Raw genomic sequence first — 22,630 nt, 5'->3', positions numbered from 1 at the left:
ATCAGTCTCAGAGCCACTACACAGCCTCTCAGTATCAGTCCCAGCCACCACACAGCCTCTCAGTATCAGTCCCAGCCACTACACAGCCTCTCAGTGTCAGGCAAAGCCACGTACTAGACAGCCTCTCTGTGTCAGTCTCAGTGTCACTACACAGCCTCTCAGTGTCAGGCCCAGCCACTACACAGCCTCTCAGTATCAGTCCCAGTGCCACTACACAGCCTCTCAGTGTCAGTCCCAGCCACTACACAGCCTCTCAGTGTCAGTCCCAGCCACTACACAGCCTCTCAGTATCAGTCCCAGCCACTACACAGCCTCTCAGTATCAGTCCCAGCCACTACACAGCCTCTCAGTATCAGTCCCAGCCACTACACAGCCTCTCAGTGTCAGTCCCAGCCACTACACAGCCTCTCAGTATCAGTCCCAGTGCCACTACACAGCCTCTCAGTGTCAGTCCAAGCCACTACACAGCCTCTCAGTGTCAGTCCCAGTGCCACTACACAGCCTCTCAGTGTCAGTCTCAGTGCCAAGACACAGCCTCTCAGTGTCAGTCTCAGTGCCGCTACACAGCCTCTCAGTGTCGGTCCCAGTGCCACTACACAGCCTCTCAGTGTCAGTCTCAGTGCGGCTACACAGCCTCTCAGTGTCAGTCCCAGTGCCACTACACAGCCTCTCAGTGTCAGTCTCAGTGCCGCTACACAGCCTCTCAGTATCAGTCCCAGTGCCACTACACAGCCTCTCAGTGTCAGTCCCAGCCACTACACAGCCTCTCGGTGTCAGGCCCAGCCACTACACAGCCTCTCGGTGTCAGGCCCAGCCACTACACAGCCTCTCAGTATCAGTGTCTGAAAATTTTATTTTTTTTGATAGAAACAAACAACTACATTTAAATTGAAAAAGAACCCCCATGTAGCAATATCCCAGCAATGCCACAGCAGGTAGACAAGCAACTGACGTCATAAAACCAAACAGATGACAATTTTGTCTTGGTAGTCATGATGATATACAACAACAGAAAAGGTCAGTCATTCCATACTCTTCAAAAAGGGTATCCTAATAAGAAGGATAATAAGAAGAGACTTCCACTTTGAGACCACAGAGTTGCACCAATATAATTTTCAAACTTCTTTTCCTGTTACAATCAGAAATGTTTCCAAACTGGTCTGAAGAACCAGAGCTAGTCCTGCACCATGATCGTGGAATATATTTATTTTATGAAAAAATAATAATCTAGAAATGCATACAAAAGCAAGTCTAGCCAGCTCAAGCTAGCTCTATTCCACATCAGCACAGGAAAATTTTTTTATTTTTCGAGTCAAGAAGGATACTGTGTAATATAAGATTTCAGAGACTTAATGTTAGTCTAAACCAGAGCCAGTGTTAGCAGTTTTAAGCATTGACAGTAGTCATGACTAACGCTACGTCTCTGAAAATATATAATTATGATAACCAAACAACAACACTAAGGAGCCCTAGTGAGATGGTAGATACAGTACCTGGACCTAGGGAAGATCTAGACTTGCTTTATTTAGGGCTATAGCATTACAGTAAGGGCTGGATAGAAGGGAAAATGATATGGTTCGGGGACTGTGAGACAGACAGACCAACAGCAGCCTCACTCTATGATCTGGGGCAAAAGCAACCACTAAACAGAGACGGGTCCAGGATTTTGAAAATGCAGGGGTGATGCATACTACCCTCGTTGCAAAGTGACTATTGGTTGATTGTACCATTGTAACCATACATGGGGGATGTTGCTCATATCAATCACTGGTTTGTCTGGTCCAGCCTTTATTATTTCCAGGGTCGCCGTCAATTAGGTTTGATCAGTTGATATTGCTGCTTTGCTTTGTTAAACAATAAACAAAGTGAGTGAAGTTTTATGCCACTTTTAGCCATACTCCAGCAATATCACGGCGGGGGACACCAGAAATGGGCTTCACACATTGTACCCATGTGGGTAAGCGAACCTTGGTCTTTGGCGTGATGGTCTTGAACTACAAGGCTACCCCACCACTAAGGTGAGGTAAGGTGAGGTGAAATGGTGTTTAAAGCCGCGTCCAAGATTGTTGCACTTATATACCGATGTACGTGCACATGTGTGTGTGGAGCTGCTTGTACTAGTCCGGACTGATGCCGATTTTTAGTGCTTGCACACTGAAATACAATGCTGCAGTTTAACATGAATACCTCACTCAGACACAGTTTACTGACTACAAACCGACCAGTCCTTGTTTCAGCCACTTAATGCCGAGCGCCAGACAGAGTAACAACAAGTGCAATGTTTTAACGTCTTTTGGTATGGCGCAGCCGAGGATCGAACCCCGAACCTTCCGCTCTCTGGGCAGACCCTCCATTAAGATGTTGCTAAGATGGACATGATCGAGGGATGCTTAACATGGGTTACTGGGAGTAAGGATCATCAAACGTTCAGCTTGAAAAAGGAAGAACGAAGTACGCAGTTTACCTACTTGTGATCTAGCCTATCCCATTTTATATCTGTAAACATGGAGAAAAAGACTTGGCCTTCGAGTCCTGAATGTTCTGTAGGTGGAGAGGGGCATGGTGTGTGTTTTGTATTTGTTGATGTAAATACCCACCAGACATAATGTCAAATATACAAGCTTGTAAGATGAAGACATTATAGACAACAGAAGCTGCACTCGTGACTTCGAAACTTCCACCAGCTCATAAATAAACAATGTCGGATACAGGGTATAGGGAATAACAAGGTCGTGGGGTATTATTGTTGCCACATGTTACTTGGCTGGTGTTGACAATTAGTGTGATTAGTACATTCTGATAGATGAAAGACTTGGGCAAGTTTGGGCTGTAAGGTTTATGGTACTGTAAGTACTGTATGTAGTGTTTTTTCAAGTGTGAACACTGATTTGATATAGTTTTTCACGTTATGCTTTTTTGGAACTTAAGTTTGAGCTAGTTGGAGTTTGACTACCCTCTCACGTTGTTTTGATATGATATGGTGCTCTCTAACTCTGATGAACATGGATAAACATCACTAACTCTGATGGTCATGGATAAACATCACTAACTCTGATGAACATGGATAAACATCACTAACTCTGATGAACATGGATAAACATCACTAACTCTGATGAACATGGATAAACATCACTAACTCTGATGAACATGGATAAACATCACTTACACTGATGAACATGAATAAACATCACTTACTCTGATGAACATGAATAAACATCACTTATACTGATGAACATGGATAAACATCACTTATACTGATGAACATGGATAAACATCACTTACACTGATGAACATGGATAAACATCACTAACCCTGATGAACATGGATAAACATCACTTACACTGATGAACATGAATAAACATCACTTACTCTGATGAACATGAATAAACATCACTTATACTGATGAACATGAATAAACATCACTTATACTGATGAACATGGATAAACATCAATAGCATTGATAAACATCATTTACACTGAACATGGATAAACATAACTAGCATTGATAAACATGGATAAACATCATTTACACTCATCCGCTACTACTACTGGTCATGATCTTAAATGGGTTCAAAGTTGGTGTCTTAAATTTGTTACAGTTATTCACTCTGGTTGGGGGATAGTGATAACTCTGTTTTCTTGTTTTGGTGACAAGTTGTGTGGAGATGGGACTGATCTGAGGTAATTATTCTGAGGTGTCAGCACAATGCCTGTGCTTCTTGGTTTTACAAAGTGGTTTTATGACCGCATCATCTTCGGATTAAGTTGATAATTGTGATATAACTGAAAAAGGTGGCTGTACCGCAACTCACTTATGTTTTTATTTAGACATATAGAAAGACATATTGGTGTGAACTGCAAAGATCAAGTGCAAACAGAGCAATTTGTTTTTTAAGGCAAGAAAAAAATCTTTTTTATGTTGTGTTTAGTCTCTGAAAAATTAAGAAAAAGAACAACCTATCGAGTTGGAAGAACTGGGAATTTTGTAAGGACATAAGTTATGTCATTTCTTCTAGAGCCTCCATTAACAATTGAAGGTTGTTGAGAAAATAGTCTTGGCTTTGTGACAAGGGTGAGATTGGCATCCCACCTAGAGGACATCAACAGGTTACATAATTCAGTTAACGGGCACAGATTTTCAAAATAGATTCAAGGACTGTTTTTTTAGCATGGCATTATATATACAGTGAGGCACAGTTCGCCTGTACTAGGGATAGTGGATTTCAATTGATTTGTGTCACATTTGAAGTTTGACTTTAGTATGGTACACACATAACAAGGATCTGGGGGAGGGTGGATGGTTATTGCAGGAGTTCACATCCCCCACTTTGGAAGCAGTTGTTTAATGCCATACTCTGGTCTGTAAATAATCAAGTCTGGAACAGACAATCCAGTGATTATCACCATGACCATTGATCTATGTAATTGGAATACGATGACATGCATCAACCATGTCAGAGAGTCTGACCACCAGGTTCTGTTAGTCGTCTCTTACAACAAGCATGTGTTGCGACTTTAGCAACTTCTCCAAAGCCTGAGTCTAGTAAAATTCTGTTCGGCCTAGTAAGGTCAGCTAATACATGCCATATAATAACACTAGCATGGAGACAAGCATGGGTTGCTGAAGACCAATTCTAACCCGGATCTTCACAGGAGTTTAAGCATATACTTTGTTGACATACACTTGGATTTATCTAGATTTATCTAGACCTGCTCAGAGGCCGATATTCTGCAGCAATTGTCATTTATAATAGTTTGGAATACCCAAATTCTCAATTCATATTATGTAGTAAATAATTCATGTTAAGTCTTTGTAGAGTTGAATTGTTTCTCACTGAACAATTTAAACAAAATAACCATTTGTTTCCAAAGTTGAATGGCATTAGACCCTGAGTTTGAAACCCTGGAAAAATCCTGACTTAAAAACCATAAAACAAAATTATTTGGTGACATGTTTTCAACTAAAATAACAATTAACTGTCTAACTTTGGCTTTACAGATGCAATTTATAACTAACAGTTTTTTTATTGTAAGCGTACTCTCCCTTTTTACAAAAGCTGCATCCTTGCTTGGGTCAACATGATATGACCAGTCTTGTTTTTATATTACTGACAAGGATTAAAAAGGCCTTGGTTCCAAATTAAAAAATGCAAAATTGAAAAAACAAAAACCTCATCAATTTGACTTATGAGAAAGTAGATTATAATGATAATTCAACCTTGACGTTTTTTTAATTATGTGAAAAAATAACAATAAAAACTTGCATCTGACATCGATTGATAACCACCTTCATGTTTATTTCATATGAGGTACATCAGCAACATTGAAATGGCAGCCATGTTATTGTATTTGGGCCAATACCGTATTAGTATACTTAATTATGTCTACAGTTCGTGGTGACTTGAAATCAATGTTGGGTATAATGAGTTCACAGACAAAGTCAATAAGCATTGGAAAACCTTCACAAGTGTTATAACATTTCATCCATCACTATGGTAACAGTAAACTGTTAAGTTGTATGACAAGGAATCGGTTTTCAAGAACAGATGTTGCAACAAGTGCACGATGGTGGAGCACTGCATTGGATAGGTGGGAAGTTCTGTTGTGTTGTGGTGTCGTGGCACAGGCATTAAGTTTTTTGGTGCGGCCTGATTCCAACACTCAGGTAGGTGCCTCGCAGAGAGTTCAAAGAGTTGTCATGGTCTGTGGGTGTGGGTGGGATCTCAAGGTGTGTGAAATGGAGAGGGATCACAAAGTGTGTCAGCTCTCAAGTTGTGTGTAAGTTAATGTTCTCATGGTATGTGTTAGATAAAGCTCTCAATGTTTGTGTAAGATAATGCTTCAATGTGAGTGTAAGATAAAGCTCTCAAGGTGTTTGTAAGATAATGCTCTCAATGTGAGTGTAAGAAAACGCTATCAAAATGTGTGTAACATAAAGCTCTCAAAGTGTGTGTAAAATAATGCTCTCATGTATATAACATTGAGATCTCAAAGTGTGTGTAAGATAAAGCTCTCAAAGTGTGTGCAAGATAAAGCTCTCAAAGTGTGTGCAAGATAAAGCTCTCAATGTGTGAGTAAGATAAAGTTCACAAGGTATATGTAAGAAATAGAGAAGAGACTGGGGGGCACACAGCCTGTTTGAGAGGACTTCTTATGTAAAGGGTTTTATCATGTCAGTTTATCATTTGACAGAAGCAGTCTGGATCCACATCCGTCTTTAGCATTGTTTGTGGTAGATGACCACAATCTGCATCATTTCCCCTCGACATTTAGCATGTAAAGCCGTGATGCATGATAACTGAATTTCTTGTGAGGCAACTCGGCTAAGTCTCTCACTACCTGTGTAGAGAGAAACCAATGAGCTACGAGGAATTCAAGATTATCTGTCCCAAGAAAATGAATTAAGAACAGACAATGCACATTTCCCAGTTTTGAGGTTATTCTACATATTACTCATCGACATTTAAGAGGAAAAATGAAGAAAAACATATGAAATGTCCACCCCCACATTCTTCTCCACACCGAAGCACTGACGTCATGGACCTGCAACTGGTCATGCAATCAGCATTGTGAATCGATAAGATGCACATGTTCAAATATCAGACAGTTATTAAACACAATGGGCAATATTCACAATAAATATCCTGAACAAAAGGGCGGTGGGGTAGCCTAGTGGTTAAAGCGTTTGCTCGTCACGCCGAAGACCCGGGTTCAAATCCCGACATGGGTACAATGTGTTAAGCCCATTTCTGGTGTCCCCCACCGTGATATTGCTGGAATATTGCTAAAAGCAGCGTAAAACCAAACTCACTCACTCACTCCTGAACAAAAATCAGTTAGTGATCTTGATTATTTTGGTAATATCTTTTTTTTTGTAGTTAAGACTGAGTTTGAATGTCTACCTTTGTAGAAGCATTTCATGATACCTAACTTTTTGTGTTCAGTACACAATGCGCAGTGAATGAGACGTCCTACAGCTGGGAATAGGGATCTCCTGGCAGACAAAGTCCTTCAATCAATCAATGGCCCTCAGCTGTTTTCTTTGATCTGTAGAGCTATTATGTCATCAGTAATCATGGTAATATGATTTGTAGCAGCAGTAAAGTCTTGGGATCATTCTGGATGTCAGCATAAAGAGGGAGGGCAGCCTGTAATGATGTAGGTCTGCCAACCTCTGGACCCGTGAAGATCCGGGTTAGAATAGGTCTTCAGCAACCCATGCTTGCTGTAAGAGAAGACTATGCTTTTGTCATAGAGGCGACTAACAGGATCGGGTGGTCAGGCTCTCTGACTTGGTTGATGCATGTCATCATATTCCAATTACTTGGATCGATGCTCATGATGTCGATCATTGGATTGTCTGGTCGAGACTTGATTATTTACAGACCGGCGTCATATAGCTGAAATAAACAAATAAACAAATATTCTGGGTTAGAGCAGGTGCCCAGCAAACTTTGCTGGCCTAAAGAGACACATTAATGGATATGATGGTCTGAGGCTCCGGTGATTTGGTTTATAGCATGTCATTGTACCCAGACAGACTGAATTGTCCATTCCAGGCTTAATTATGTACAGGCAGCCTTAAATATTGCTGAGACCGCCTCTGTGGTCTAGTGGTAGAGCGTCCGCCCGGAGAGCGGAAGGTCCGGGGTTTGATCCCCGGCCGCGTCATACCAAAAGACGTTAAAAGATGGTACTTGTTGTTACCCTGTCTGGCACTCGGCATAAAGGGGCTAAAACAAGGACTGGTCGGCTTGGAGTCAGTATACTGTGTCTGAGTGGGGTATTAATATTAACCTGCGGCATGGTATCTCAGTGGGCTAGCACTATAAATCAGCATCAGTCCGGACTAGTACAAGCAGCCACACACACACACTCATACACGTGCATGCATGTCGCTATATAAGTGGAATAATCTTGGAAGCGACGTTAAACCCAATTTCACCTCACCTAAATATTGCTGAGTGTGGCATTTATCAACCAATCAACACACAAACTAGTAACAAGAAACTGAACAAAAGTCTGATGAATAATGATTTATAGCTGCATCTGCAACACAGATGTCAGCATGTCAGTCTTCTTCTTGTCCAGGAAAAAGGATGTTTGGAAGGAATGGAAACCTTTAAACAAATACCAGTTGCTTCCAGTCAAACAATGGCAGTTCATCATTCCCTTGATGATCAATAAAATTCTCAGCAGTAAAAACTAAGCAGATGAGTGCCAGTTTCATCAAATGACAAAATTAAATGTTAAAACCCCCATTTACAATATTAATCGGCTGCAGTGGAATCAATGTCAGCGACTGAGCCTGTCCCGTGATCGATGTATGCAGCTGTCAGTATAACCAAGGAATGATGGAGGAGGGACAAATCAATTAATACCAGATCCATGCTCAGCTCACCTGGACGTGACTTCTGTAAGCATGTTATATCAGTTCCATATGTGTCAGCAGGAGAGGACCTGTGAAGATCCGGGGTAGAATAGGTCTTCAGCAACCCATGCTTGTCGTAAGAGGTGACTAACAGGATCGGGTGGTCCGGCTCACCAAATGGGTGGTGGATGTCATTGTATCCCAATTGCGTGGATCGATGCTCATAAGGTCAATCACTGGATTGTCTGGTCCATACTATTATTCACAACAAACAAACAAAGAGTAACAAAGTGTATGGACTTTTGCAAGCTGAATGAGCTTGTGTTATACCACAAGTGTTCATCTCCCAAAAAGAGCCATGGGTGCCCCGGTTGTCCAAGGTGCCCAAATTCTCTGTGCCGAGTTCCGTTCCTTGGTCACGCCAGAACCAATAATTGTGGTTTGAATCCTGGTTCAAATCCAAATATGTTTCTAGGTTTGTCAGCACCAAATCTGTGCTTGTGGGTTTCACCAAAATGAAATGAGACCTGCATCACTTCGGGCTTTCCTCTCAGATCAAACTGACCCGCCGTGATGTATCTTGAATACTGTTCAAGGTGGTTAAATCCAACTCAGCTCCTAAAATCCTGTACTCCCCACTATTGACAGATGATGAATGTGTCATTACGATATCACATGTTACAGGGAATTATTTTCGCTGAAATATTTGTGTGTCACAATAATCGGTGTTTTTGTTGTTCATGAAAGCATGGGCAAGGTCATTTGTGGCGTGACATGATATCTGTGCCATCTGTGCAGGCCATGCAGCCAACTTGTATGGGTGTTTACAAGACAACTAGATTCAGTGTTGAGTAAGGAGGAATTGGGCTGAGTGATATTCCATGGTAGTCTTGTCCATGAGCATCCGAAAACAAATCGATGATTCTGGAATTTTCGTAAACTCCTGAATATGTTTCGGGTTTCTGATGAAATTTTGATGAGGATGCTACACCAGCCATATTAAAAAAATGGTTTTCACCAATATCATTTCCAGTCACACATTTCTTTCAGAAACTACAAATACTTGTATGTTGGTACCATGTGGCAAGGATCAACAGATTCATGATGTATTTCAAGGGTTGGAGCAAAAAGCAACAAGTGGATTGTAAAAATAGATCATTACACTTGTCTAAACAATAAACATGATTATTGATATTTACAGGTGTGCCAGGTGTTAAGCATCTGTCCATGGGTTAGGGGAGATTACAGGGAAACCCCTTCTGTGCTCAGTAACATAGGACACATGTTATGAGAGGAACAGGCCATAGATATAATTGATGAAGCCATTACAAGCTCAGACAGTGTTCAGGGTCACCATAAACTAACTTTGATCAATCAGTTCTGAGCAAATCGATGGTCGGCTTGTTAATTTGCCATTGTTTAGACAGACACAGCAGGTAAAGTAAGACCGAGTGTGTCTGTGTGATTAACAGCGACCTCAGCCATAGTGTGGAACAAGCTACTACATTCAACATGCACCAGCTGATTAGGCCGAGGCATGATTCGCCAATTGGAGGAAGCAACAGATGTATTATCAAATGTCATAACTCTAATGGGTGTATGGGAGCTTGTTCACTTTATAAACAGGTAATTATTATAACCCAGTATTTTACAAGGATTCCATCAGGCCATATTGACATGATGAGGATATGTTCAACCATATTTGAGGTAAATAGTTAGGGAATAACGAACAAGCTATGGTGAATAATGGATTAACTGAGAGTGAATGGTGTTAATCCCAAATCTTTGGTGAGAGACAGGATTAATTCGCGAGGGACAGATAATCCGTAATCCCACTTAGCTCGTTGGTTATTTCATATATTTCTTGTATCGGCCCTCTGAAGTAAACAACTATTTTGAACTACAAGAAAAGTCTGTCTTATTACTTATGAAACATGTATGATTTCAAGACAAAATGTCAATGCGAAACTTCACTGGCAGCATTTTGTTTAGATAACATAATGCAATCATTTTGTGACGTCATGAACAATAGATGGGGTCATATATTTTTATGAACAATGAAGCACTGTGACGTCATATGGTTTCAAATGGCCAATCTGCAAACATTTCGTGCAAACTTGAACATCTCTTTTGTAAGATAAAGTCAACAGAAATAACCAAATAATGCCAATTAATTTTACATCAGAAAGTCGTTTCGCGATAGTGGAACAAGCACCTAATGGGGAAAACTCTTTCATTTCGCAGCTTAATGTTGTCAAGACACGAAATAAAACTCAACGTAAGTACGTTTAATGAAAATGACCATGCTTCGGGGCACTGTACGTCAAATTCAAGCCTGCCGTTTCCTTTATGTGAGCCACGGGCATGGCGGCACTAGTTATTTTGAGCCTCGGTAGGGATACAAGATACCGCAGTAAGAAGTTTGGAAGATGCTGGACACAAACCTGTAATGTAACAGTACCCGGAGTTGGTTTAAACAAGTTAAGTGAGCATGTTGAATTAGAATATGTATTAACTTGTTTAAGGTTAGTGTGACAATTAGAAATGATGTTTGTTTTGTTGTTTGTTTGTTGTTTAACGCCGCACTCAGCAATATTCCAGCTATACGAAGGCGGTCTGTAAAATAATCGAGTCTGGACCAGACAATCCAGTGATTTACAATCACGAGCATGGATCCACACAATTGGGATCGATGACAGGTATCAACCAAGTCAGCGAGCCTGACCACCCGATCCCATTAGTCGCCTTTTACGACAAGCATAGTCGCCTTTTACGGCAAGTATGGGTTGCTAAAGACCTATTCTACCCCGGAATCTGAAAAAAATACCTGGGTCCAAGAGTAACAAACATGCAAACCTCACTTTGCACCTCATGGTACACCTGATGAGTACAACTGATTGGAATGGACATTGGGGTTCACATGGGGGTGAGTGTTAAAACTCATTTCACATGATGTCAAACATTATTTCGGTGGGAGGAGCTAAAATTATCATGGATAGTATTTTGTTAGTTGTCAGGTGGTGCGGGGATTCGGAAACTCACGGCTGAACAGGGGTTCTGTCTGTATATTGGAAATCCGGATCAGAAAAGTATTAGAGTTAACAGTTGATCAGAAACACTATCCGGCTCTTCGATTCATCCTTTAGGTATGTGTTGTATTTAAGTAATACAGGCTACAAAACAATATCTGAGGACCATGTGTTTATATTTATGATTAATTCTATCATTAAAAAAAAGGATTTGAGCAAACAAGCTAGCTTGTGATTTTGAGAGCTACGTCATCCCAGGAACCAAGGAGTGGTTGATCAGAACAAGTGACGAAGGGAGAAGGGTATAGTACTTGACACCCTAAGGTTACATACTTCTCATGCACCTGGAATTAACCATTCAAGGAATTTTAGTAAGCCAATAAATAAGCCTTCCAGAACGCAATTAATGTCACCACTATTCCCTGGTAATTTGTATACCACTCAAAAGAAGTTAAAGAACACTTAGTTCTTTCACATTCAATATGGAAGAATCGTGTGTTCTCTAACTTCTTTTGAGTAGGGTATATCTAGTGTTTATAATTGAAATAAGGGGACAGAAGGAGTGCTCAACAAGGGACTAAGAATTTTTTTTTATCTCACTTCTCAATTAAAATTCTTAGGTTTTGATCCATAACCTGAGTACTGGTATGTAGGGTATGCTATTTATCATCAAGGCAGTTAGTGTATGTTTATAAAAATGCAGTGTGAACTATACGAACTAGAACTTGTTGAAAGTTTTCTATCCAGAATCAGCTTTGATCCTTTCATGTTAGCATTAAGGCAAAAATGTTGTTCTTACAGGGATTAGGTTAAGATGCTGAACTAAGTGCAAATTGGGAAAAACTGTTATTTTGTTCAAGTTCTTATTTTCTGAAATGCTGAGGTGTTTGAACATTGTATTTTGAGATTGTATTAAATGCAATAACATAAAACTTAGCTTTAAGGCCTCTTCCTATTTATTGGTCCTGTTCTCAGTGAAGTACCGGTACAGATTATCTCTACAAAGTCATAAAATTAGTTATTAGTTGCACATGTTAACATGAATTGGGAAATTTCTTAATTCGGATTCAGGAATTTTTAATGACAGTTGGTTCAGACATTGGGCCAAATATCGGCTCCAGAGCAGGGTCAGATAAACGTCTTTATCATATAATGGGCAGGTTTCTCGGCAGGATAAAGCCAACGGATAAAAACGATATCCGTTGGGGTCATATGCGGATAGAGATGCAAATATCAAAGGTCAAGTAGGACTACTTTCACTGTTTATAAACAAACATGGCGTCGTCCTCGTCATTCGGCGATCGAGTCAAAATTAACCATCGGGAATCTGGATAAACAACAAGGATAACTGCTATCATTATCAAAAGCACAGTCTAATATACTGAAAATCAGTGTCTAACTGTGACGTAGCTAAGGCATTTTATAAGTTTGGGCTACTTTGGAGGTATAAATTTCGAAACAATTTTGCGAGGGCACGAGGCCTAGCCAAGCGGGATCAGTAGCAATATCTGTGCTTGTAGACCTCTGCGACTTGAAACCTTCTCCACAAATTAAAATAGTTGGATTTGGCCGAAATATGTTTGAATTGTTACCTTGTTTGGTTTTGTCGCTGTGTGTACATCTGACTACACTTCTTAACGTTATGACAGGACAGAACGACTGTCAACAACGTCTGACCGTGCCCGTGACGTCTCATAGACTAGGGTTAGAGTAGCTTCCCTTTGACAAAGGGCAGTTACTCTAGCGGACAGACCGATGGATTGCCGCGAAAGGCAATTAAAAACAACTGTTGTTTTGCGTATATGTTGCTTCGCCACTGTATAAGAAAGAGATTTCAGTTGGAACTATATTGGCTACTGTCACTGTCCGACTGACACATCACTTACCCTGTGACGTAATAAATATTAATGCGCGCATTCCAGGAAAACTCGCAATGTTTCGGTAATGTTTGTGAGAGAGGGATAGCGATTTTAAAGCACAGAATTAAAGCATGACATTATATGATAAAGAGGTTATCACGCTTGTGTGTTTGGGGATGGTAAATATCCTGTATTAGGAATAAACACTATGTATTTAGCTCGCCAAGGCTCGCTAAATACAATGTTTATTCCTAATACAGGATATTTACCATCCCCAAACACACTCGTGTGATAACCTCTATTTATCTGAGTACGGACACAGCTATGGTGGGCAGTGTTTTGTGACAGCACCGATGTCTGGTGGTCCAAAATGCTCAGGCCAAAAAGAGAAAATACTTGTGTTTCTGTTAGAAGTGAAACGATCCAGGTCATGATATGATAAGTTTCACAATACAAATATGATGTAAATATCGCGATATGGATATTTACGTTAAATCACGTTGAAATCTCATGACTATAAATATTTCAGAGCAGGTTCAAAAGGAAAAAGCTAGCTGTAGACATGGTAGACATGTTCGTTGCGGCTATTTTTAGTAATGACCTAATCACAATAAATTTTACGATTTTTGACTGACAAAAATGCTGGGGGTCATTAAATGAGCAGTAATGTATTTTAGCAAGTGTATATTGTCTTATATTGATGCACAAAAAATGTATTGTTTATCGTATCAGCACATGAAAACTCACGCTGCACCAGTGCACCGATGTATCGTTTCATCTCTAACTTCTGGTAACATGTTTATTCCATTGTTTTACTTTGACCCAAATGTTTTTATCACAGCTGGAAACAGCTGTCAAACCCATATTTTACATTTGAAACAATTGGATGTTTCTGCATATTAGCATTGCTGCATCGATTTTGACATGCCAACTTTGGATATATTGCTACTAGCGTCAATGCTAAACAAACCATGTGCTTTAGACATTATTTAAAACAATTACCGTATTCGACGTAATAAGCGCCCTGCTCTAATATGCGCCCACGGCGGTATTTGCTAATATATTGGCAAGTGAACAATCCCAATTAGCACCCCTTCCGATTGATCAATGTACACAAGACTTATTTATTCACGTATAATACGCTCTCGTGTGTTATATGCACCCTTAATTATGGGCAATTAAATTCTAGAAAAATATATCTGTCGTACATAAACCTTTCAGGCTGTCAGCATAAACCACGAAATTTATCTTTCAACTCTGTTTTTTTTTCCAGCAAAATAATATTCTATTAAGAGCCCTCTATTTCTAATTTTGAGAGCGCTCTGGGCGCTTATTACGTCGAATACAGTATTTTAAAACAACCTTCTGACCCATATCTGTTAGGGCCCATTTTACCTGAAACACATGTGTAGAGGATACAATGCACTATTTTGTATCCAACTGTTTGTTTGTTTGTTTGTTTGTTGTTTGACCCTGCGCTCAGCAATATGACATCGGTCTGTAAATAATCGAGTCTGGTCTAGACAGTCCAGTGATTGACATCATGAGCATCAATCCACGCAATTGGGATACGATGGCATGCATCAACTAAGTCAGCGAGCCTGACCACCCGATCCCGTTAGTCACCTCTTACAACAAGCACAGTTCAATGCAATAATTCATGTCCAACTGTATGTGATACAATGCAATATTTTGTATACATTTGTATGTGATACAATGCAATATTTTGTATCCAACTGTATGTGATACAATGCAATATTTTGTATCCTACCTTATGTGATACAATGCAATATTTTGTTTCCAACTGTATGTGATACAATGCAATATTTTGTATCCAACTGTATGTGATACAATGCAATATTTTGTATCCAACTGTATGTGATACAATGCAATATTTTGTGCCAATAAAACCGTGTTGTGTTGAAGAGAAATGACTTATTCAGCTCTATTATTACTGAACTGTCAAGTGATGATAATGAGAGAGTCCAGGCCTCAAAGTTTAAATTTTTGCCAAGTAGCCATATGGCCACAAGTATTTTTTCCCAGGTAGCCAGTGGTAAAATCAAGAAGTCAAGCCAATATTGTAGGTAGCCAAAAGCATTTGAAATGATCTTTTATCAAATATCTATTATAATATGTACAAGTTATAGCACTAGTCTTGGAATTGTATATTAGTGGAAACTGTTCTTGATTTTTGTTACTTGTGACTCGAGCAATGATGCAATTTATGTTACTAGATTATATAGGTATATCCTTGCTTATCCAGTGAGCAGCATAGTCAACACAACTGTATAATAAAGTACTAATTACATTAATATTTATGTATTTTGGTTCATTGTCGACTTTAGGAGGAATTATTAGCGAGTACAATTATTAGCAGACATGTTTTCCAAGATCAGCTGTTATTTATTTTTGTGTCTACAGATGTGTAGCATTAGAATTTAGTTGCCACAAGATATTTTTCAAGGTAGTCATTTGGATACATTTGAATTTTAGCCAGTAGACAAACTGAGATTTAGGTCGCATTGGCGACCGTTTTCGACATCACTTTGAGGCCTGGTGAGCCACATTTTTAGTGTCTTTAAGGATAGGTATGTATGGTATATTGCTGTGTGTAGTGTACCTAGAATTAGGGCGGTTTCAAGGGAACACCCTGTACACAGGGTAGAAGAGTTTTGATGGGTTTTTTCCCCAACACAAAGACATTACCGTGAGGATGTAACACCGAAAATACCATGCCTACTAAAGTACGCAAATTAATCTTGTAAGTACTCTCTCTGGTTATTAAAATGTTCATTGTATATCTGGACTAGTGTCTGTAACCAATTTTATTAATTTTATTCAAAATTTCATTCAATATTCTTTACATTCATTTTGGCGAAAACACGTGTGAAGTGATCAGTAGATCACACAACTCGCCATTATTGACAGCAACTACAGTCAGATTATCGCCATTGACGCCTTGATACGAACTATAGTAGAGAGACAATGGATATTAATATCATTAATGCCATGCTTTGACTCGTTGAAAGTCATATATGTTGTAGTTTGACTATTATATGTCAACTTAAATTTTTTGTGATTGCGATCATGGGAGTATTGACAGTAATTGGTCAAATTGTAACTAAAAATTATCGTCAGCAGTCCTTGTAACACCCAGGCTCCATTGTGTCCCCACTTGTGTCTGATCTTGAGTGCTTACAGAGAAGATTGAGGGAGTTTCTGAATTCCTTGATGTGTTTGACGGGGCACATCAGTGTCCCAGTCATCTAAGGCGCCACAATTGGCTGTCTGGAGTTTCTTCCATTAACCATACTAGAACTATTATCGTGGTTTGAATCCCGGTTCACCCTGATTATGATTCTAGGTTTGTCGGCACCACACCTCCGCTCGTGATACCACATTTGCGCAGTGAATACAAAACCATCCCAGCTGACATCTTTAATGCAGAGGACCTAAAATGGCTTTCTTGTTGACTGTATGTAGCAATGACAAATTATCAGGATTCTGGGTTTAATTGAGACTGGTGAAGCCTCTATTTTATTAATATCATTTAAATACAGCCATAAATGACTTGCAACATCCAAACAAAAAAATGCAACAACAAAAATTTGAAACATGATTTAAAAAAATATATTTCCAAAGGGTTTTATGTATTCAGAACACACCACTGAAGAGGGAAAAAATATGTCAGATTTTTTAATATTGTATTATAAATTCATATAAGAAACGGGGACTGTTTCCAGTCTAGGTTATATTTTGTCACGAGCAGTTCATGGTGACCGGTGACACACTGGGTCATTACAAAGATAAGATCAGAAACAGATGAATCAGGAGAAGATGCATTTAAATTGCTGTTAACTGCCCCTGATCTCCCTCTACAAACATTATTCCAGTTAAGACCCTCAGAGAAATATTGTAGTAATTATGTCTTGCCACTGACTACTTCCAGGAATTCTTGCTAATTAACGGGAAACAAATGCATGCAGATTGTGATAAATGTCTCCTCATGATGATTCCTACGGCTGCTTTCTTCAGCAAACTCCCGACGGCACCCTTCCTCGCCAAGGACCTTTATTGATCGGATTGATCAGGAAATGACATTACAGTTTATCTTCATAAAGTGCAGTAAATCTCAAACGCAATTTCTAATCAATATGGCATTTTGTCAGTGTGAAAACGTCTTCCTTCGCTAATCCGGCTGATTATGATTTCAGACAGTGAATGACCCTTGAGAGAGGCCTGCTCGATGACGGCGTCGTGAAGTCCACATGATCAGGAGACCATGAGTTTCCGCCAGGCCCTGAGATCTCGCTTCAAGGGGGACGTTAAAGCTGAAGAGGATGGGGGGACACTTGTACGGAAAGGGTCGGCCAAACGTCCCAAGACTCTTGCTGACCATAAAGACGGGGAGGAGGTAAGCAGGAGGGGGGGTCATCTTGTGATGACATTTTGTTGTGGGGATGTCTGGGTTTGAAATGTTGTTGCTGCAATCAAATGTGCCATGGGACACTGATGTGATGTATATGTCCTTTGGAACAGATTATGACTTTTCGATGCATTAGCTGTTTTCATAAGTTTGTCACTTTCTATGTGTTTGTCCAGTTTATTTATGTGAAAGTATATTAATTACTGGCATGATATAAATGTGTATAATCTTAAGGTATATTCTAATATGTTTTCTAATTTTTTTGAGTTTAGATACCGGCTGCTTATTTTATAAAATGCCATTATAATTTTTACCGTGATTAGTCACATGATTATTTTGTTTAATGTCAAAAATTATTTAGAACACTATGGTTACACCATAAGTGACAAATTTCTTTTTTACTATACACACATACCTTCTGACTTTATATGTTTGCATAGTGATATAACCTCAGTCAACTTCAGTGGATGCATGACCAGATCGGATTATACGTGTATCTAAATTTATTTTGACAGGAGTACGGTCAAACTTTTCCCAATCAGACATTTTGTACCTCTCTCTTGAGACCTACAGTGGGTACCCGGGTAGGGTCGGGTAATAGGGGGGTGGGTCCCCGGGAAGCAAATTTGGACTCGTCCCAGCCCTAAAATGTGGCACTCTCAATCGTACCTTGACAGTTCAGTGTTAATAGACGTGAAAAAGTCATTTCCTCACATTGCATTGTTTTATTGGACACATAATATTGCATCTTATGCACATACAATTAGATACACCTGCAATTGGACACAAAATATTGCATCGTATACATACACAATTGGACACAAAATATTGCATCGTATACATACACAATTGGACACCAAATATTGCATCGTATACATACACAATTGGACACCAAATATTGCATCGTATACATACACAATTGGACACAAAATATTGCATTATATACTTACACTTGGACACAAAATATTGCATTGTATACTTACACAATTGGACACAAAATATTGCATCGTATACATACAAAATTGGACACAAAATATTGCATCGTATACATACACAATTGGACACAAAATATTGCATTGTATACACATACAATTGGACGCAAAATATTGCATCGTACACACAATCAGTTTACAAATTATTTCCTATGCATGTCTAGTGGTATGCAAGATAATATGGCTGTTTGAATCAATAAATTTATCAAAATTATAGCATGCACTGAACACGTAGCTATTTCTATTCTGGCAAGAAATATGCTCAAAGTTCAGAGTCTCAGTGGACAATTTTCTTCAATATAACACTGAAATATCCATCTATAATTGTAAGTAAGGATAAGAATTTATGTATGAACAACTTCTTTATTACAATTAAGAGCGACGTTTCAGTGTAGGTTCTAACACTGTTATCAAACAAAATATTGCATCGTATACATACATAATTGGACACCAAATATCGCATCGTATACATACACAATTGGACACCAAATATTGCATCGTATACATACACAATTGGACACAAAATATTGCATCGTATACATACACAATTGGACACAAAATATTGCATGGTATACTTACACTTGGACACAAAATATTGCATTGTATACATACACAATTGGACACAAAATATTGCATCGTATACATACAAAATTGGACACAAAATATTGCATCGTATACATACACAATTGGACACAAAATATTGCATTGTATACACATACAATTGGACACAAAATATTGCATCGTACACACAATCAGTTTACAAATTATTTCCTATGCATGTCTAGTGGTATGCAAGATAATATGGCTGTTTGAATCAATAAATTTATCAAAATTATAGCATGCACTGAACACGTAGCTATTTCTATTCTGGCAAGAAATATGCTCAAAGTTCAGAGTCTCAGTGGACAATTTTCTTCAATATAACACTGAAATATCCATCTATAATTGTAAGTAAGGATAAGAATTTATGTATGAACAACTTCTTTATTACAATTAAGAGCGACGTTTCAGTGTAGGTTCTAACACTGTTATCAAACAGGTGTTAGAACCCACACCGAAACGCCGCTCTTAATTGTAATAAAGAAGTTGTTCATCCATAAATTCTTATCCTTACTTAGTACTCCAACTTCTAAATGCCTATCAAAGAAGTTATAATTGTAAGGCTTACTGCCTCCGCACCTTTGATGATATGACATTAGATAAATTCTTGGAAACCTAGTGAAGAGTCAGATGTCACTAATAAATAAGCGTGCGACGCCATATTCTTGGCTCACAGCGACTGAACTTGAATAGATAGACCCTGGTATATAAATCCCTAATTCAAAACCTGTCATCCATGGTGTATAAATCTAATACCATCACATTGTGTCTACCACTATGGAAACATCTGCTTGTTATGCTGTCCAATTAGAGCATCAATGGATGTAGTGGGGGATAATCAATATTTTTACACAATGCTAGCTATTTCCTTATTGTGTATTTAAATTCAAAATGTGTCTGTTATTTCCATAACTAAGTTGTAAATATTTATAAATATGAACTTAGTAGGATAATCATGATCACATTGTCAAATATGAATAAACGATCAATGATGTGGGCATTGGATTATAAGTGACCATGTTGGCTTGTTAAAATGCCATCACACTATGGTGGGAGATGAAATATTTCATTTTGTGTGTGTTTGTGTTTATTTTATGTTTTCAAATGATGCCACAATATTCCAGTCACTGTATTCGACGTAATAAGCACCCAGGGCACTCTCAAAATTAGAAATAGGGGTCTCTTTTACAAATATTATTTTGGTGAAAAAGAAAAGAGTTGAAAGATAGTAAATTTTGTGGTTTATGCTGACAGCCTGAAATGTTTATGTACGACAGATATATTTTTCCAGGATTTAATTGCCCATAATTTAGGGTGCATAAAACACACGAGTGCGTATTATACACGAATAATTAAGTCTTGTGTACATTGATCAATCGGATGGGGTGCTAATTGAGATTGTTCACTTATAAGCCAATATATTAGCAAATATCGTTGTGGGCGCTTATTAGAGCGGGGCGCTTATTACATTGAATAAGGTATATCACAGTAGCATGTCGATAAATGAGGCAAAACAGATCAGTGGTTGATATTATAAGTAACACCCAAACTGTCATCTGACATGCAATCAACAAAGTCGGACACCCGATCCACTTTTAGATGCTTGATTCAACAATCATAGGTTACATGCAAATATATATATTGAAAGTGATTACATGGCTTTTAAATGGCATACTAAGCAAAAAGAAAATTGCATAAACCCCCGAAAATTGGCTTTACCTTTAACTGTTTCCTTATTGACTGTTATAGAATGGGCGGGGCTTAAGTTGTATTTTATTGCGCAGAAGGATGTCACTGATTTTATATCGTCAACATGTTTTTTGGTTAATGATTTTTATATAAACAGCTTATGAAGTTATTATCGTTGATGTATGTATTTAGAAGATATGACTTCAATATGTTTTTTTGTTTTATGGAGTTCTGAATGTAAAAACTTGTGTGCACACACTTTGTGTAAATTCACTTTGCAGATTTTATCAATATGCACCTCGTTATTTATGTTTATGCTTCCATAAATGCATAACATATTGATATCAATTCTTAAATAAATCTACCCTAGAATCCCCTAGGGTATTGCAAGTAGACAAAAATAATCTGAAATGTATATTTATTTATTTTCAAAATGCATGACAGAAATTTCCACACAGAATAGAAAACTGGGAAACCAAGAGTTAAAAAGGCCTGGTTAAGTATAGAATGATCTGCATGAAAATACATTTACCTCCATGCTCAGTCCGGGGGCACGGGTGGCCCAGTCGTCTAAGGCTCTGTGCAGAGTTGCATCCCTTGGGCATGCCAGAAACCTATGATTGTGGGTTTGAATTCCCGGTTCACCCCGATTATGTTTCTAGGTTTGTCAGCACCATACCCTTGCTCGTGGGTTTCACCAAAGTGGTAAACGTCTGAGACCTGCATCACTTCAGGCTTTCCTCCCACATTAAGCTGACACTCCGCGATATAACTGGAATATTGTTAAAAGCGGCGTAAAAAACAACTCACTCACTCACTCACTCACTCACTCACTCTAAAGTACCAAGGCGAGGACAAACCACTATATTTTGATGGTGGCCTCGTGCTGTTTACACTCTCAGAACATGTTTACCCCAATGACTCTTCCATACAGAGAACTTTCAAGGTATACCTTGAAGGCTCGGAGAGTGACAAACTGTCTGATGGTGTATCAGGCCCTCCATATCTACACTCATGGAAATATTATTGGGTGGGGTAAACAAAGTGTGGTAAATAACAGTAACCGTGGTAACAGGCTCTCAGAAAAAAAGCATTCTTTATCAATGCCATGTTTTCATGTGAAACAGCTCTGGATTGTTTGCCTATCGCTGTAAATAAGTTGAATTTACTTTCTTGGAAGAACCACAAAAAGGTGTTCCATAAACCATGATGTTTACAATGGCAAGAGTTGTAAATTGTTTGTTGTGCACAGCCCACAGGTCACTAATCAGGTGAAGTTAAGCAACGTCGGTCTCGGAGAGTAGTTGGATGGGTGACCACGTTAAGCAGCTTGACTCCTGAGAGTTTCTAGGGCTTCGGTCCTGCCCCACACTGAAGCACATGTACCACATGTGGTGTCTCCTTAAGCAAGTGACTTTGTTCAAAATGTGCCTCTGTTCACCCAGCAGTGAGTGGGTACCCGGTAGGATGAGATGGCTGTTAACCTTCTAGCGCCTTACAGGCAGCTTGGGTTGTATACTCCCCAGGGAGCTGAGAATGAAAATCGAGTGCTCACTGATCCATTGACCGGGGTAATAATGGTGTAGTGCTTTGGGCATGAACTGCCACATGGAGGCTAGCGCATTATAAGTGCACATTATTATTAAAACAGACAATTTTGT

The 22,630-nt window shown here is 39.0% G+C and overlaps 1 protein-coding gene across 5 annotated transcripts in view; it reads left to right on the top strand.

The window, feature by feature from the left end:
* LOC124133089 (GRAM domain-containing protein 4-like) overlaps positions 1-22,630 on the top strand; it is a 78,777-nt gene that overhangs the window by 20,460 nt on the left and 35,687 nt on the right. For 4 of the 5 annotated variants that reach the window (XM_048401795.1, XM_048401791.1, XM_048401793.1 and 1 more), the window contains exon 2: positions 17,477-17,676. In XM_048401795.1, coding sequence (XP_048257752.1) covers positions 17,545-17,676 — 132 coding nt within the window. In that variant the 5' untranslated portion in view covers positions 17,477-17,544. Of the gene's footprint in view, positions 1-5,444; positions 5,666-17,476; positions 17,677-22,630 lie in introns of those variants that run through there. The other variant, XM_048401792.1, reaches the window with a different exon arrangement.

This window comes from Haliotis rufescens, unplaced genomic scaffold (assembly GCF_023055435.1).
Source record: "Haliotis rufescens isolate VD_foot unplaced genomic scaffold, xgHalRufe1.0.p SCAF_23, whole genome shotgun sequence".
NCBI classification, from domain to species: domain Eukaryota; kingdom Metazoa; phylum Mollusca; class Gastropoda; order Lepetellida; family Haliotidae; genus Haliotis; species Haliotis rufescens.
The sequence above is the reverse complement of the archived record's forward strand: the minus strand, read 5'-3'. Positions and strand labels throughout refer to the sequence as shown.